The 17,959-nt window shown below is 49.2% G+C and overlaps 1 protein-coding gene across 5 annotated transcripts in view; it reads right to left on the bottom strand.

Moving 5' to 3' along the window:
- MED13 (mediator complex subunit 13) overlaps positions 1-17,959 on the bottom strand; it is a 246,874-nt gene that overhangs the window by 33,267 nt on the left and 195,648 nt on the right. For all 5 annotated transcript variants that reach the window (XR_011557594.1, XR_011557595.1, XM_070735377.1 and 2 more), the window contains exon 20: positions 10,312-10,750. Coding sequence is in view for 3 of the 5 variants with exons in the window: in XM_070735377.1 (XP_070591478.1) it covers positions 10,312-10,750 (439 nt within the window). In the remaining 2 variants the exon portion in view is untranslated. The remainder of the gene's footprint in view (positions 1-10,311; positions 10,751-17,959) is intronic.

The raw sequence follows: 17,959 nt of genomic DNA, 5'->3' as shown, positions 1-17,959 counted from the left end.
TAAGTCTAGGTGCTATTGCTATTTAAATTGTCTCCTAGACAGGTAGCCTGTTTTGCAGAAAGGATGAAGGCAATCTGACACACCATTCCCACCTTCTTCACTCCATCTACCCCCACTGAGCAACTTAAATGACACCCTCTTTTATCCTGACAACTTAGGGGACAGTCCCCGTCTCACAATTTACTGCTTGTTGAAACCTCCCTGCCTTGGCACTTTTCAGCCCTGGTAAGTACATGAGCAAAAGAGAAGAATGACACACAGACAAAAGAACACAGCCAACATGTGCCCCAGCGTTGTGTCTTTTCATTCTTCAGTATAGGTTCCTAGGAAGTTTGGAGGAAATACAGTGATACCTTGTCTTACAAACTTAATTGGTTCCGGGACGAGGTTCTTAAGGTGAAACGTTTGTAAGAGGAAACAACGTTTCCCATAGGAATCAATGGAAAAGCAATTAATGCATGCAAGCCCAAAATTCACCCCTTTTGCCAACCGAAGCGCCCGTTTTTGCGCTGCTGGGATTCCCCTGAGGCTCCCCTCCATGGGAAACCCCACCTCCAGACTTCTGTGTTTTTGAGATGCTGCAGGGGAAGAACCGTTGTACATACCTGAACGGTCTTCTCAGTGCTCTGGAAGGAGAGTCCATCATGGGTTGTTAACCAATCCTATTGGTAGAGACTGAGTTAATTTAAATAATTAATTAACTGGCACCGCCCCCTTAGCAGCCCCCATGAGCCAGTTTTAAAAACGAAGACAATGTAAAAATCAGAAAATTTTATTAACTTCATAACCAAACAATAAACTTTAACAGTCCCAGCACTCCGGCGACCTGGCCAAACACCATGCCGGGTGGGTATGGACTCTCCTTCCAGAGCACTGAGAAGACCGTTCAGGTATGTACAACGGTTCTTCTCCATTGACTCTGGAAGGAGAGTCCATCATGGGATATACCAAAGTTCAAGTCCCCTGGGAGGGAAAAGGCTGGGCCGAGGTCGTTGGAGTGACACACACTCGCTGTAAGACACGCCTGCCAAATGAAGCCTCCGCCGAAGCCCATGAGTCCAGTTTATAATGGCGTATAAAAGTAGAAGAGGAGGCCCAAGTAGCGGCACGACAGATATCCTCCAAGGAAGCTTGCGTTGGCCAAGCCGCCGAAGCAGCCGCACTTCTGGTGGAATGGGCCAGGACCCCGGCGGGGGGAGATTGAGATCTCGATGCATAAGCCTCCGCAATGCAATCTTTAATCCAGCGACTAAGGGATTGCGAAGACACTGCTAGACCCATTGAAGTCTGAGCAAAGGAAATAAATAGTCTTTCCGTCTTTCGAAAAGGCGCTGTCCTCCTGATATAGAGCTTCAAGGCCCTTCGGACATCGATCTTGTGCCAGCGAAGTTCAGAGGGATGTTGACCATGTGTGCAGAAGTCCGGTAGAACCAGTTCCTGCCGTCTGTGAAAATCGGAATTCACCTTCGGGATAAACGAAGGATCCAACCGGAGCACCACTCTGTCCGGATGGAACACACATAAGTCTGGCCTGACGGAAAGTGCTGACAACTCCGAGACCCTACGGGCAGATGTAATTGCCACCAAAAACAATGTCTTGATCGATAACAGTCTATAGGAAATTGATCTCATTGGCTCAAAGGGGGGTCCCGTGAGGGCCCGTAACACTAGGGTGAGATCCCATGTCGGGAATCTCCTTACCGGAGGAGCGTGTTGGTTAATAGCTCCTTTGATTAAATCTCTCACCCATGGATGTTGAGCTAAAGATCGGAATTCTGATACACGGACTATAGTGGACAGGGCCGCCACCTGCCTTTTCAAGGTGTTGGGGGCTAAACCCCGCTCAATGCCTGATTGGAGAAATTCAAGAATTGCAATGAGCGAGGCCTGCTTTGGATCACAATGACGGGCCGAACAAAATCTGCAGAAGGCTGCCCACGTTGCCTGGTATATCCGCACAGTCGATGGCCGACGAGCCGCCTGCATAGTCGCAATGACAGTGTCCGGTAGGCGTTGCTGCACTAGTCGCTCCCGCTCACACGCCAGGCGGCTAACTGGAACCACTGAGGCTCCGGGTGACAAATGGAGCCCTGAGTGAGGGAGACCAGGCGATCCGGAATCCTCCAAGGAGGGGACACTGAGAGAGCTACCAGGTCCGCGAACCACGGCCGACGGGGCCAATATGGCGCCACTAAGATGACCTCTGCCGCCTCCTGAATTATTTTGTCCAGCACCCGTTGTAGTAGACACGTTGGGGGAAAGGCATACAGTAGGCCGCTGGGCCATGGAGACAAGAGAGCGTTGACTTTCTCCGCCCTCGGTGAAGGGAACCGTGAATAAAACCTCACCAGCTGCGTGTTGGCTTGAGATGCAAAGAGGTCCACCAGAGGAGTCCCGAAACGTTGACTTATCAGGTGAAATACTCCGGGATCCAGTCTCCACTCTCCGGGGTCCAGGGTAGATCTGCTCAGCCAGTCTGCCTGAACGTTGCTGGTCCCGGCTATATGTTCGGCCGACAGAGAGGCTAAACGGGGTTCCGCCCAGTCGAAGAGAGCCGCTGACTCGACCATTAAGCGGAGCGACTTCGTTCCCCCTTGATGATTCAGGTGGGCCCTGGTAGCAACATTGTCGGTTAAGACCAACACATGCTTGCCCAGAACCCAAGGGAGGAAGGCCTGAAGAGCCAGAAAGACAGCCCTGAGCTCCAAAAAGTTGATGTTGATTGGGCTCAGATCTTCCGGAGACCAAAGGCCCTGGGCCATGTGTAGCCCCATGTGGGCCCCCCAACCGGACAGACTGGCATCCGTTGTGAGGATTAAGCGGTCCCGGTTGCAGAAGAGGGTTCCGCTGTCCAAGGCAGGGGAAGTCCACCAGCCCAACGATGCCTTGACCGAGGAAGGAAGGTGAACTGATTTTTGAGAGTGACTCAGTTTGGCCTTTTGCCAAGGTAGAAGAAACCATTGAAGGGCCCTGAGATGATGACGGGCCCAAGGTACAATGCCGATAGTTGAAACAAGGGTGCCCAGGAGCTTGGAAAGGAATGCGAGAGACACCCGTTGTTGTTGCCGAAGATGCGAAATCAATTGTCGGATGTTTGCCATCCTTTCTGGAGACAAAGTCACAGTCCCTGTGGAGGTGTCTATCATGGAACCCAGGTGCAACAGCCTGGCTGTCGGAAGAAGATGACTTTTTTCCTCGTTGATCGTGAACCCATGGGATTCCAACGTGTGTCTGGTAACTGCCAAATCTGCCCGCGCCCTCTGGGAGGATCTGGACAGGATAATGAGATCGTCCAGGTATGCCAGAACATGAATACCCTGGGATCTGATCTCCGCCGTCAGAACGTCGAGCAACTTTGTAAAGGTGCGAGGGGCCGAAGACAGGCCGAACGGCATTGCCCTGTACTGATAGTGAGAGCCTCCCAGGGCGAACCAGAGAAATCTCCGATGAGACTGCAGGATGGGCACATGCAGGTAGGCCTCTTTTAAGTCTATGGAGGTTAATAGGTCCTGCATTCGAATTGCGGCCAAGATGGTTTGAAGGGAATGCATCCGGAATCGCCGATATTTGATGTAAGTATTGAGGTGCTTTAAATTGAGGATCATGCGAACCCCTCCCGATGACTTTGGCACAAGGAAGACCTTTGAATAAAAGCCGGTACCTATCTCGTGCCTGGGCACCTCCTCTATTGCCCGGATCTCCAACAGATGGGCAACCTCTTGCAGAAGCTGAGACCTCTTCAGGGGGTCCCGCTGAACTGGGCACTGCACATAACGGTAAGGTGGGGGCTGCAGGAACTCCAAGCGCAAGCCCTGGGAGACAGTGGCTAACGCCCACCTGTCGGAGGATGTAGTCCGCCAGGCGGCTTCGAAAAACCGAAGTTTTCCTCCCAGGGGTTGTTGAAGAGAGTCACTTAGAGCGCTTGAAGCCCCTCTGGCTGCCACGAAAGGGGCGTCTCGACTGTTGATACCCTCTTTGGCGATCCTGGAAGGGCGCTCTATCTCCCCGGAACGTGTTGGAGCTATATGGGGCCTGAGAGTAGGGTCTTGCATTCTGACCCGCTGGAGCAGAAGAGTCCCACCGAAAGGACGGCCTGCGCTGGTAGGGAGTATAGCGACGCTCTTGGCGCCGGTAGGCTCTGGGGAGGGATTTTCTTTTATCCTTGTCTTCAACAAGGACTGGATCTAACGCCTCCCCAAAAAGCTTTTCCCCTTGAAAAGGAGCCGAGGCCAGGTTCCATTTGGACTTGAGGTCCGCTGGCCAGCTCCGCAGCCAGAGTAGGCGCCTTGATGATAGTGTTGCTGCCATACTCCTGGCCGAAAACTTGGCAGCATGCAGAGTGGCGTCTGCTGAAAACTCCGCTGCTGCCAACAGCTTCCCAAGATCCTGTCGCAAGCGACCCTCATCAGGTCCAAGTCTGGCCTGCATCTCCTGCAGCCAGACGATAGATGCTCGGGTGAAAAAGGAAGCAGCCGCCGCTGCTCGAAATCCCCAGCTCGCCATCTGGTGGGTTTTTCGGATCAACACCTCTGCCTTTCTGTCCTCAGGCTTTAGGCTATCGCCTGTCTCAGAGGGCACTAAAGACTTAGAAATCAGCTGCATGACAGGCTGGTCTATAGGAGGGAATTCCAATAATTTTTCTACCTCCTCATCACACGTGTAGAATCTTCTCTCTACTGCAGAGGGGCCCTGAGCGGCAGCTGGATGTTGCCAGGGTCTTTTGACACTTTGCAGGATGATATCAGAGGATGGGATGTGCTCTGACTCAGGCTGGGGTTCTTTAAAGAGGACTGTAGCTGGTTTTGTCCCGTCTGTGGGGTTTGCTGCTTTTTCAGGGCCTGGCAAGTCGACAGTCTGTTTTGCTTTATGAAGCAATACCCTGAAAGTTGAGGCCTTAAAGAGCCCAGCAGCCACAGGCTGTTCTGGTGGTGTCTCATCATCAGAGAGCTCATAGTCTTTTTCAATTTCCTCTGACGGGCTGGCCTCCTCAGCCCAAGACCCCAAGCCTGAGGGGGGCGGTGCGCACCACAGGTTTTTTGATTGCACCTGGCGAGGCTGCTGTGTAACTTGTTGCACCCCCGCCGCCATCCCCTGAGTGTAGGCATTATTAATTAAATCCTGAACCGAAGGGGACATCTGAGGCCAAGTATCTGGTTGAGGCCTAATCCCTGTAGAAGCCCAAGGCTCAGGTGGACCACGAAGCCCCGCTGCTGTTGGCGTGAAGGTGGCTGAGGGTCCCTGGCCGCTCCTTAGAGACTGACTTGCTGACCCTGGCCTAGGCTGGATAGGACCAGGAGAAGGGAGCACCTGAGGCATAATTGGCATCTGTCTGTCTGGAGACCAATCGCGGTCTGACATCACCTCTGCTGGCCTTATGGCAGTATGGGGAACTGGTGTGTCCCTGGCCAGGGGCAAATATTGCGCAGACAGAGGGGAAACCGTCAAGGGGGTGTGAAGGGCCGCTTCCAGCCTTTTTTCCAAGGCCTGAATCCTCTTTTCTGCATCTTTAAGTGAGGAAGAGGAATGCTGGGACTTGGCTTTATCCTTAGCCTTGGCCTTGGCCTTGGGGGCAGTGCTAGGAGAAGGCACTTTCCCTGGATTCATTTGATCTTCCATTGTACTTACAGTAACACCGGAGATAAGAAATTGGCAACTAGCTCACACCAACACCACGCACAAAATGGCGACCAGGCACCCCTGGGGCTAGCGCATGCGCAATTCCTGCCCCGATCGGTTGATCGCGCCCATTCTCTGGGCGGAGAGCAACTTTCCCGCCGAGGGACAAAATGGCGGGCGCGGGAAAGACTTCTGAGGGAAATCAGCCCTCTATGTCACCGCGCTGTTCCCTTTGGGGGGGGGGCAACCCCCCCGGGCAATAGACCTCCACTTTCAACAGCCGCCGGCACGCTCAAGAATTTTTTGTGATTTTCGCCGCTCTCGTGCGATCCCAGCACGAGCGACGCGGCGGCGGCTTCGGCGGCGGCTTTTTTACGAGCCGCCGAACAGCTGAGAGGCGCTGGCTCCGCGCCAGCCCTCTCCCTTGAAGCAAAGCCGGGGAAGCTTTGGAAGCCTCTTGAACTTGCTGGGGAAGTGGAGATTCCCCCAAGCCTCCCAGTGGGGGGGGCGGACCCCCCCACCTTCGGCTCGCAGCCGGGTCTGGCCTCGGAGGCCAGGGACCCCAGGCTGTGTTGCTCCTCGCTTGGGGTGGTACCCACGGAGGGAAGGGGCCCCCGAGGAGAAAAACGGTGGGGGAGTGCCCACGGAGGGCAGAGACCCCTTACTGGAGAGGTGATCTGTGAAAACACAAGAGAGAAAACATTAAAACGATAAGTATTCAATTTTAAATAATAACAAACAATTTTAATCAATTTTAATTAACCCCTATGTCAAAATAACATAAGGTAACTCATAAGACAAAAACTCAAACGTCTCTACACTTAGACTGAGTTTTTAAAACTGGCTCATGGGGGCTGCTAAGGGGGCGGTGCCAGTTAATTAATTATTTAAATTAACTCAGTCTCTACCAATAGGATTGGTTAACAACCCATGATGGACTCTCCTTCCAGAGTCAATGGAGAATCCCAGCATCGCAAAAACGAGCGCTTTGCTGGCAATGGAAGTCCGGAGGTGGGGTTTCCCAGTGAAGGGAGCATCAGTGAAATCGCAGCATCGCAGAAACACTGAAGTCCTCGAAACCCCAACTCCAGACCTCTGTGTTTTTGCGATGCTGCGATTTCACTGAGGCTCCCCTCACTGGGAAACCCCACCTTTGGACTTCCGTTGCCAGCAAAGTGCCCGTTTTTGTGCTGCCCTGCAGCATCACAAAAACATGGAAGTCCAGAGGTGGGGTTTCCCAGCTGCGGCGGTGGGTTTGTAAGGTGAAAATAGTTTGTAAGAAGAGGCAAAAAAAAATCTTAAACCCCGGGTTTGTATCTCAAAAAGTTTGTATGACGAGGTGTTTGTAAGACGAGGTATCACTGTATGCTGTACAAGTAATCTTTGATTTACAACAGCTTGTTTAATGACTGTTTGAAGGTACAACAGTGCCAGAAAATTAATGTTTTTCACACTTATGACCATTGCAACATTCCCCCCTCCCATGGTCAGGTGATCAAAATTCAGTTTATTTATTTATTTATTTATTTATTACTTAGATTTGTATGCCGCCCCTCTCCGAAGACTCGGGGCGGCTCACAACATGTGGAAACAAATCATAAATAATCTAAATTTTAAATTTTAAAGATTTAAAAAGACCCCATATACTAACAAACATAGACACAAGCATACCATATATTGCCAACCAGTTCACATTTATGACGGTTGCAATGTTCTGAAGTCATGTGATCCCTTTGGCAACCTTCCGACAAGCAAAGTCAATGGGGAAGCCAAGTTCACTTAACAATTGTGTTACTAACTTCATAACTGCAGTGATTCGCTTCCCACAACTGTGGCAAGGAAAGTGCTAAAATGGGGCAAATCCTCACTTAATAAATTTCTCAGCAACATACATTCTGGGCTCGATTGTGGTTGTAAGTCGAGGACTACCTGCATTTAAGAACCCCGAACAAATCAGGGGATGAATAATCCGATCAGGAATAAGGAATCACTGAGGAGCGGGGATTAAGGAAGACGCCCTCGGGAAATAAAGAACAGAAGTTAGTGTGATATTCACTTGTTTTCACATTGTGTGTCCTTTGCACCAGTGTTCCCTCTAATTTTTTTTTTGGGGTGGGCAGAAAAGTATAGTGTCTGAGCGGCAGTCCCTTCGGGACTGGGCAGCACAGAAATAATAAATAAACAAATAAACAAACAAACAAATAAAAAAAACCCACCCTGTTTTGCCTCCGAGAATTTCAAAATAAAATACTGTACTGTGTGTCTATAACAGTGAGCTCATAATAGGGCAACTCTATCAATATCAAAATGCCACTTAAATAGTTGAGCTAGTTTCAAACTAGATTTTGATTTTCTTTCTCTCTTCCTTACTCCCATTCTTTTTCTTTCTCTTTTCCTTCCTCTCTTTTTTCTATCTGTTTCTCTCTCTTCCTCTCTTCCTCTCTCTCTCCTTCCCTCTCGGCTTCTGGGCAGGTTTGGAAAACTCTGAGTTGATGATGATTTTTAAGTGAGCGATTGCTCACTGCTCAGCTTAGAGGGAACTATGCTTTGCACGCCCATCGACTTTCCTGCACAGGCAGAGTTGCACAGAATGAATGGCAAAAGGAACACAACTGCCTGCCTGTGAAGGCAGAGGCAAGCTCATGTTTAAAACCTTCCAACGTTGAGTGTATTTTAAAGACAAACAAAGCAATGTGAATCTGGGTTGAAGAGTCAGAAGCTACAACTAAACATTCAGGCTCAAAGTCCTTATAGGTCATGGAGCACTTGGCAAAGCTAAGCCAGTCATTACTCTGGGCTGTATTGTGATTATAAAACTGGGAAAAGGGAGAAAATGTGTAAGAACCCTGGACTTCTTGGGGGGAAATTAATTCAATTCAATTCAATTCATTAGATTTGTATGCCGCCTCTCTCCGAAGACTCGGGGCGGCTCACAACAACAATAAAAACAGTATAACAATGGAACAAATCTAATAATAAAATTACATTAAAACCCCCCAACAATTTAACATAAAACATAAAATATAAGAAAGCCTGGGGAGATGTCTTAATTCCCCCATGCCTGGCGATATAGGTGGGTCTTGAGTAACTTGCGAAAGACAAGGAGGGTGGGGGCCGTTCTAATCTCCAGGGGGAGTTGATTCCAGAGGGCCGGGGCCGCCACAGAGAAGGCTCTTCCCCTGGGGCCCGCCAAAATTAGAATGTGTCCAAGGTTTAAAAATCATGATAGGTAGTCTTTAACTTGCAACCATTTTCTGTTGCTAAGCCAAACAGTTGTTAAGAGTCATGCTTCATTGCTCACTGCCAGGAATTCGATCCTGACCAGCTAAAGGTTGACTCAGCCTTCTGTCCTTCCAAGGTCGGTAAAATGAGGACCCAGATTGTTGGGGGCCATAGGCAAACTCTGTAAACCGCTCAGATAGGTCTGTAAACAACCATGAAGTGGAATATAAGTGCTGTTGCTATTGGGCCGCTGTAACTATCATGAATACATATGCCAGGACCTGAATTTTGATTATCCGGGGGATGCTTCAGCAGTTGTAAGTGCAAGGACCAATCCTAAATCACTTTTTCACTACTTTTGTAACAGGTCAATGACAATTCGCTATGGTTAACTTGCCATGGCCACCTCAGCACAGCCAATCAACCACAGCCAACTCACCATGGCACAACTTGCCACAGCCAACTTAGCCATGGAACAACTCATCATGGCCAACTTGCTTGGGAACAAGAGTTACACTAATCTCAAAAAAATTGTGGAATAGAATCATAGAAACATAGAAGTCTGACGGCAGAAAAAGACCTCATGGTCCATCTAGTCTGCCCTTATACTATTTCCTGTATTTTATCTTAGGATGGATATATGTTTATCCCAGGCATGTTTAAATTCAGTTACTGTGGATTTATCTACCACGTCTGCTGGAAGTTTGTTCCAAGGATCTACTACTCTTTCAGTAAAATAATATTTTCTCATGTTGCTTTTGATCTTTCCCCCAACTAACTTCAGATTGTGTCCCCTTGTTCTTGTGTTCACTTTCCTATTAAAAACACTTCCCTCCTGGACCTTATTTAACTCTTTAATATATTTAAATGTTTAATGAATCATTAAATGAAGAATGAAAAAGGAGGGACAGAATGAAATGTGAATGGCAAAAACTGAAAGAGGGTTTTCTTAGTTTAAATAATTAAATAGAATGGCTAAATTTATTTATTTATTCATTCATTCATTTATTCATTTATTAGATTTGTATGCCGCCCCTCTCCATAGACTGTCCCGCATCAAGTTGCTCCATGGCAAGATAGCAATAGCCATAGCATTTAGACTTACATACCGCTACATAGTGCTTTTACAGCCCTCTCTAAGCAGTTTACAGAATCAGCAAATTGCCCCCAATAATCTGGGTCCTCATTTTACCCACCTCGGAAGGATGGAAGGCTGAGTCAACTATGAGCCGGTGGTGAGATTTGAACTGGTGAAGTACAGCTAGCAATTAGCTGAAGTAGCCTGCAGTGCTGCACTCTTAACCACTGCGCCACCCCAGCTCGAGATGGCGGTGGGGAGTTGTCCCGCGACGAGTTGGCTATGACGGATTGTCCCATTCCGCGTGATAACTTCACAAACAGCCACGGAACGAATGGATGTTAAATCGAGGACTGCATGTTCATCACGGCCAGTTGGAATAAAAACGTTATTACCTTTCAGACACCTCCGGATGCGGCTGCGTCGGGGCAGGCAAGACCTCCCCGGTTATCCCTGCGGTTTGCGGCGGGTGCTGCATCCCTGCTGCCTGCCCGTTCGGGACGGCCGTGGTCTGCGTGGAAAGGGAGGGAGGGGCTGCGCTGTTCATGCTGCCGAAAGGTGGAAACGAAGAGGGCTTGCTGGCCGGCATCGCGCTGCCCAGGCTGGAAGAAGAGGATGAAGCAGCGGTTGTGGTCAAGGTGGAGCTGGCAGTGGTGGTAGCGGAGGTGATGGCGCTGCTCGAATTCATCGGGACAGCAGCGTTACTGGCGGTGGAGGATGGAGTGCAGCTGCCTGCAACCTGAGGCTGGGTGGAAGCAGGATGGCTGGTGGGAGGAGCGAGGTTGGACTGGGAAAGCAAGGAATTGTCCAATGGCTGTGTAGCAAGATAAGGACCTTGAAACAGAAAAAGGCACATAGAAATCAATGTCTATGGAGAGTCTTAGTCACCCGGGCCAGGGCTGTCCCAAAGGCGTTTTATGTTTCTCCCCCCCTCCCTCCAAAAAGGCAACTGGGTTTTTCCCTTGGTTTGTTTTTTTTCCTTGGAAACATTTCGAAGAAAATATTTCAAGAGGTCTGGTTGAAACAGCAAAAACAAACCACTGCTTTCTAGGTCCCAAAACTGCTTTTTCCAAAAGGCAATTGGGTTTTTTTCTGAATTAACCTTCTTCTGGGATGAGAAGTGAAGCGTTTTCCAGGAGAGGGGGGGGGGAGAAAGTCCAGCTGGAAAAAGCACCTTTGGGACCTAGAAAGCAGTGGTTTTATTTTTGCTGATTCAACTGGGCATCAATATCATTGCTATTTATTTAAATCAGGGGATTTTCCAATTCTCAGTAACTTTTAAGGCTTGTCTACTGTTAGTACTCTGTACAAAATAATTCTATTTGCAATATATAAACAAGCTAACAGTGAATTTATTTATTGGATTTATATGTTTTGTATTGAAGTGCTATAGCTTTAAGAGGTAGTGCTGCAAATTGCCATAAGAGGGAGCCAGAAAGCATGATTCTCTCTCTGCTCCCTCTGTTTTTTCTGCTGATTCACTGAGATTGATGTAGTAAGCTCTGTGTTAGTTTGATGTATTTGTAAGCTGTAGCGTATGTCTGATATGTAAAACAAAGGCAGGCTTTGTAATATTAGCATTGTATTGAGAGATATTGACTGATTTGGATGTGTATGACCGGACTGTTTAACTTGACTGTGCTATTTCTAAAGTAAACACAGTTTTATACACTTTAATGTATCTGTCTTGTATGACTGAATAATTATTCATATCTCCTTGATATCAACTGGAATCCCACGTTTTTCTCTGTGCGTGTCCTTGGAAAACTCAAGGGTTCTGCACACTCCTTAACATCTACTTCCGCTCCCCGAATTCTCCAGACAGTGCAGTCTGGGGAATTCTGGGACTGGAAGTCTACAAGTCTTAAAGGTTGATGACGTTTGGAGACCCCCTGATTTAAATGAAGCATCCCAAAACTGAGGGTGCTCAATAATTTTAGGTTGCAGGAAAGGTAAGCCAATCTCCAAAATGGATTCATGAAGGACAAGCTTACCCTACTCCCCATCCATTTTTCCATGAGCAATTGTCAACTGGAAACCACCACCCACCTCCCAGCATTCCCCATGAGCTACTATTTATTTATTTATTTATTTATTTATTAGATTTGTATGCCCCACTATGACCCAAACACCTTGGTACACAGCCCCAAATGCTCTGCAAAGCTTGGCGTTTTTGCGGCAACATGCAGGAGTGGGTGTGAGAACAGAGAAGGAGCTGGAAACAAAAAAGACTTCTCAAGTTTTTGGGCAGCAACAAAATATCACCCTTGGAGACTATGTCCTGGACACAAGATGGCAATGCATAGAAACATAGAAACATAGAAGACTGACGGCAGAAAAAGACCTCATGGTCCATCTAGTCTGCCCTTATACTATTTCCTGTATTTTACCTTACAATGGATATATGTTTATCCCAGGCATGTTTAAATTCAGTTACTGTGGATTTACCAATCACGTCTGCTGGAAGTTTGTTCCAAGGATCTACTACTCTTTCAGTGAAATAATATTTTCTCACGTTGCTTTTGATCTTTCCCCCAACTAACTTCAGATTGTGTCCCCTTGTTCTTGTGTTCACTTTCCTATTAAAAACACTTCCCTCCTGAACCTTATTTAACCCTTTAACATATTTAAATGTTTCGATCATGTCCCCCCTTTTCCTTCTGTCCTCCAGACTATACAGATGGAGTTCATGAAGTCTTTCCTGATACGTTTTATGCTTAAGACCTTCCACCATTCTTGTAGCCCGTCTTTGGACCCGTTCAATTTTGTCAATATCTTTTTGTAGGTGAGGTCTCCAGAACTGAACACAGTATTCCAAATGTGGTCTCACCAGCGCTCTATATAAGGGGATCACAATCTCCCTCTTCCTGCTTGTTATACCTCTAGCTATGCAGCCAAGCATCCTACTTGCTTTTCCTACTGCCCGACCACACTGCTCACCCATTTTGAGACTGTCAGAAATCACTACCCCTAAATCCTTCTCTTCTGAGGTTTTTGCTAACACAGAACTGCCAATGCAATACTCAGATTGAGGATTCCTTTTCCCCGAGTGCATTATTTTACATTTGGAAACATTAAACTGCAGTTTCCATTGCTTTGACCACTTACCTAGTAAAGCTAAATCATTTGCCAAATTACAGACGCCTCCAGGAATATCAACCCTATTGCACAGTTTCGAGTCATTGGCAAATAGGTTTTTTCTCCACGTCTGACTAGCACCCTATCTCCATTCTCAATAACAGCTGTGATAAAAGCCACACACGCAGGAGAGGTGTGTCAAATAACATGTATAAATCTGCCCAAGATATCAGAGTGATAGGCTCCACAGCCAAAGGCAGGGATGAGTTTGTACTTTTGAATGCCAGCATCACAAAATGTTCAACACTGTTCCAAGTGAACCGTTGTACCTACCTGAACGGTCTTCTCAGTGCACTGGAAGGAGAGTCCAACATGGGTATTACTCCAATCCTATTGGTAGAGACTGAGTTAGATTTACATATTAATCTAGCACCGCCCCCTCTGCTCTTCCCATGAGCCAGTTTTAAAAACGAAGAAACCATAGTAAGAGGATAACCAATTTTTATTAGAACAACTCTTAACTGATAACTGACCACTCCGGCGTCCCTGTACCCAAAAACTAACTGGGTGGGTTTGGACTCTCCTTCCAGTGCACTGAGAAGACCGTTCAGGTAGGTACAACGGTTCTTCTCCATTGCATCTGGAAGGAGAGTCCAACATGGGATATACCAGAGATTACGGGCCATGGGAGGGAGAAGGTCTTGTCAGGGACGTTGGAGATAAGCAAACTCTTTGTAAAACACGTCTCCCAAAGGCTGCCTCTGCTGAAGCAAAGGAGTCCAACTTATAGTGTCTTATGAACGTTGATGGTGCCGACCACGTTGCAGCTCTACAGATGTCATCTATGGACGCCTGAGTAGTCCAAGCCGCCGAGGTCGCCGCACTCCTTGTTGAGTGAGCCGTCACTCCCGTTGGTACTGGTTGATTACGGGCCTTGTACGCCTCCGCGATACATTCCCTGATCCAACGACTAATGGACACTGATGACACTCCAAGTCCCTCTTTGTCCGAAGCAAAGGAAACAAACAGCTTTTCCGATTTCCTAGAAGCTTCTGTGCGTCTGATGTAAATCTTGACCGCACGGCGTACGTCAACCTTATGCCATCTTAATTCCGATGGATGACTGCCGTGGGTACAAAAGTCCGGAAGAATTAATTCTTGTTTCCTATGAAACTCTGAATTGACCTTCGGAATGAATGAAGGGTCCAATCTCAGCACTACCCGGTCTGGATAAAAAACACAGAGGTCAGGTCGCACCGACAAGGCTGCTAATTCTGACACTCTCCTTGCTGATGTAACAGCCACTAAGAAGGCTGTTTTAATTGACAAAGTCCTCATTGGTATAGATCTCATAGGTTCAAACGGTGGCTTGGTCAAGGCTCTGAGAACCAATGTAAGGTCCCATGAAGGAAACCTCCGAATCGGTGGAGTGTGCTGGTTTGTTGCTCCTCGTAGAAAATCCTTCACCCAAGGGTGATAAGCTAAGGAGCGAACGCCTTCCACTCGTATCATGGTCGCGAGAGCTGCCACATGTCGTCTCAGAGTATTGGGTGTTAGACCCCGATCAAGTCCCGTCTGTAAGAACTCCAGAACTGTAATGACCGACGCTTGTTCCGTGTTGATGTTTTGTTTGTCGCAGAAACTGCAAAAGGCCCCCCATGTGGTCTGATAGATCCGAGACGTAGATGGGCGCCTTGCAGCCTGCATAGTGTCTATGACCTTCTCTGGTAACTTTAGTCCTCGTAACCTGACCCGTTCAAGTGCCAAACGGTCAGTTGGAGCCACTGGGGGTCGGGGTGTTGAAGTTCCCCTTGGCTGAGTGCTATCAAGTGATCCGGAATCCTCCAAGGGGGTGACATTGATAGTGCCACCAGGTCGGAGAACCACGGTCGCCGAGGCCAGTGCGGGGCTACCAACAACACCTCCGCCCTCTCTCGCAGTAGCTTCTCCACTACCCGCGGTATAAGATTCGTTGGCGGAAATGCGTAAAGTAGTCCTGACGGCCAGGGTGTCCGGAGAGCGTTGATTCCCTCCGCTCCTGGCTGTGGAAACCGAGTGAAGAATCTCGGAAGTTGAGTGTTCTGGGAGCTGGCGAAAAGATCCACTGTCGGGAGCCCGAACCTCTTCACGGCCTGTTGGAAAATGACCGGGTCCAGCTTCCATTCTGACTGATCCAGTGTGGACCGGCTCAGCCAATCCGCTTGTGTATTGCTGATTCCCGCAATGTGTTCCGCTGTTAAGGACCGTAGATGTTGTTCGGCCCAGTGGAATAGCGCCTCTGTTTCTTCCATGAGACGTTGCGACCTTGTACCCCCTTGGTGATTCAAGTGGGCCCTGGTCGCCACATTGTCCGTAAGCACCAACACGTGCTGTTGATGTACTAAGGGCGCAAATGTCTGTAGAGCCAGGAACACTGCTCTCAATTCTAGAAAGTTTATATTGACTAAGGTGAGTTCCTCTGCTGTCCACAGGCCCTGAGCCATGTGAGCTCCGATGTGGGCCCCCCATCCGGTAAGACTGGCATCGGTGGTCAATATGATCTGATCCTTTGTCTGAAAGGGGGATCCTCTGCTGATTGCTGCAGACATCCACCACTGTAAAGAGTCTCTGACCTTCTGGGGTAAATGGACCTTTCTGTGACAATGGCTCACCTTGACCCTTTGAGCGGGAAGTAGGAACCATTGCAGTGTCCTGATATGGAACCTGGCCCAAGGCACTATGCCAATGGCGGATACCAGGGTTCCTAGTATTTTTGATAGTAACGAGAAGGGGACTGGTCCCCGCTGAACACTGGATATCAGACGTCTGATGTTGTCCTGTCTCTCCTGGGAGAGCGACACTGTGCCCTCCTGAGTGTCTATAATTGCCCCTAGGTGCAGGAGCCTGGTGGTAGGCACTAATTGGCTCTTCTCCACGTTGACTGTGAAGCCATGGCGTTCCAGTGTACGGATAGTCTCGTTGAGGTCTCTCTCCGCCGCCACTGTGGACCTGGACAAGATGATAATATCGTCCAGGTAGGCCATGAGTCTTATGGACCTCGCTCTTAGGCTGGCGGTCAGTACGTCCAACAGTTTGGTGAACGTCCGTGGGGCCGATGACAGGCCGAACGGCATTGCTCTGTATTGGTAATGCCGTCCCTCGGTGCAAAATCGGAGGAACCTGCGATGTTCCGGGTGGATAGGGACGTGCAGGTATGCCTCCTTGAGGTCGATGGACGTTAAGATGTCTTGTTTCCGGATGGAAGCGAGAATGGTCTGCAGCGAGTGCATCCTGAATCTCCGATATTTTATAAACAGGTTCAGTTGCTTTAGGTTGAGGATCAACCGACAACCTCCTGAGGATTTGGGCACGATGAAAATCATGGAGTAGAATCCCCTGCCCTCCTCCTGCTGTGGAACCCGCTCTATAGCCCGGATGTCGAGCAGGTGCGTAATCTCCCTGCGTAGCTGCAGTTTCCTTATAGTGTCCTTTATCTGTGGGCAATGTACAAAGCGGCTGGGTGGTGGTTGGAAGAACTCCAACTTGAGCCCGTGAGTGACCGTGGCTAGAGCCCATTGGTCGGAGGCAGTTGTTTGCCAGACCTTGCCAAAACCCTGTAGTCTGCCTCCTAAGGGTTGGGGCGCGGCCGAGTCACTTCGTGCGTTTGAATCCTCTCTGGTTGTTGCCGCGAAATGGTCTCCTGGACTGATGATAGCCTCTCGGCCTGTCCTGAAAGGACCCGCGGTCGCTTCTATAGGTCTGGTTGTACTGACCCTGGGAGAAGGAACGCTGGCCTTGGTTGGTGTTGGCAGGGTCCCAGCGAAAGGACTGACGCCTTGAGTACGGGGTAAACCTTCTATCTGGTCGCCTATTGGCCCTGGGGAGGACCTTCCTCTTATCCTTGTCCTCCACCAGCACTTTCTCCAACAGGTCTCCAAAGAGAGTGGAACCCTGGAAGGGGCCAGAGGCTAGGCGCCATTTGGACTTAAGATCTGCCTGCCAGTTTCTTAGCCACAGAAGGCGACGTGAAGATAGCGAAGTTGCCATGCTCCTTGTGGAAAACTTCGCCGCGTGAAGAGTAGCGTCTGCCGAGAACTCGGTCGCCGCCAATAATTTACTTAAGTCCTGACGGAGGCGGCCGTCCTCGGGCCCTAGTCGAGCTTGCATCTCCTTGATCCACATTAGCGACGCTCGGTTGATAAATGACGCTGCTGCTGCTGCTCTGAACCCCCAGCCGGACATCGAGTGTGACTTACGCAACAATGTCTCTGCCTTCCTCTCCTCTGGCCTGAGGCTTTCCCCAGTCTCCGAGGGAACCAAGGCACTTGAAACAAGTGTGACCACTGGCTGGTCGATTGGGGGGAATTCAAGCAGCTTTTCTACTTCCTCGTCAAAGGTATAAAATTTCCTCTCGAGGTTAGAGGGCCCTTGCGCAGCTGCTGGTTGCTGCCAAGGCCTTTTGATGCCCTTTACGAAAATGCCTGAAGCTGGGAAGTGGTCGGACTCGGGTTGGGGTTCCTCAAGCAGCGAGGCCGAAGTCTGGTCTGCCTCAGCGGCCTCTGCCGTCTTAGCGGCGCCCGGGAGGTTCATAACTTGCTTGGCCTTTGATAGCAAGGTCTTGAACAATGCTGGTTTAAACAGACCAACAGAGGGTGTCTGATCTGGTGCAGTCTCCTCCTCAGAAAAGCCAAACTCCGGGTCACTTTCTTCAAATTGATCCTGCTCTTCCAACAAGGACTCCAAACCCGAGGGGGGCGGTGCCGACCAAGAACATGTGGCTTGTTGATGGGGTCTGCTGTATTGTTGAGCCCCAGCCACGTTCTGTGAGTACGCAGAAACAATGAGATCTTGTAGATCTGGAGGCAAACTCTGCCACGCCCCAGGCTGTGTGCGAAGGCCCGCTGCTGTGGGGGTGAAGGTGGCTGCTGGCCCCTGGTAACTTATTCCTGAAGGGCCCGCCGATCCTGGTCTTGCCCAAGATGTGCT

Source organism: Erythrolamprus reginae, chromosome 1 (genome assembly GCF_031021105.1).
Source record: "Erythrolamprus reginae isolate rEryReg1 chromosome 1, rEryReg1.hap1, whole genome shotgun sequence".
Taxonomy (NCBI): Eukaryota; Metazoa; Chordata; class Lepidosauria; order Squamata; family Dipsadidae; genus Erythrolamprus; species Erythrolamprus reginae.
The sequence above is the reverse complement of the archived record's forward strand: the minus strand, read 5'-3'. Positions and strand labels throughout refer to the sequence as shown.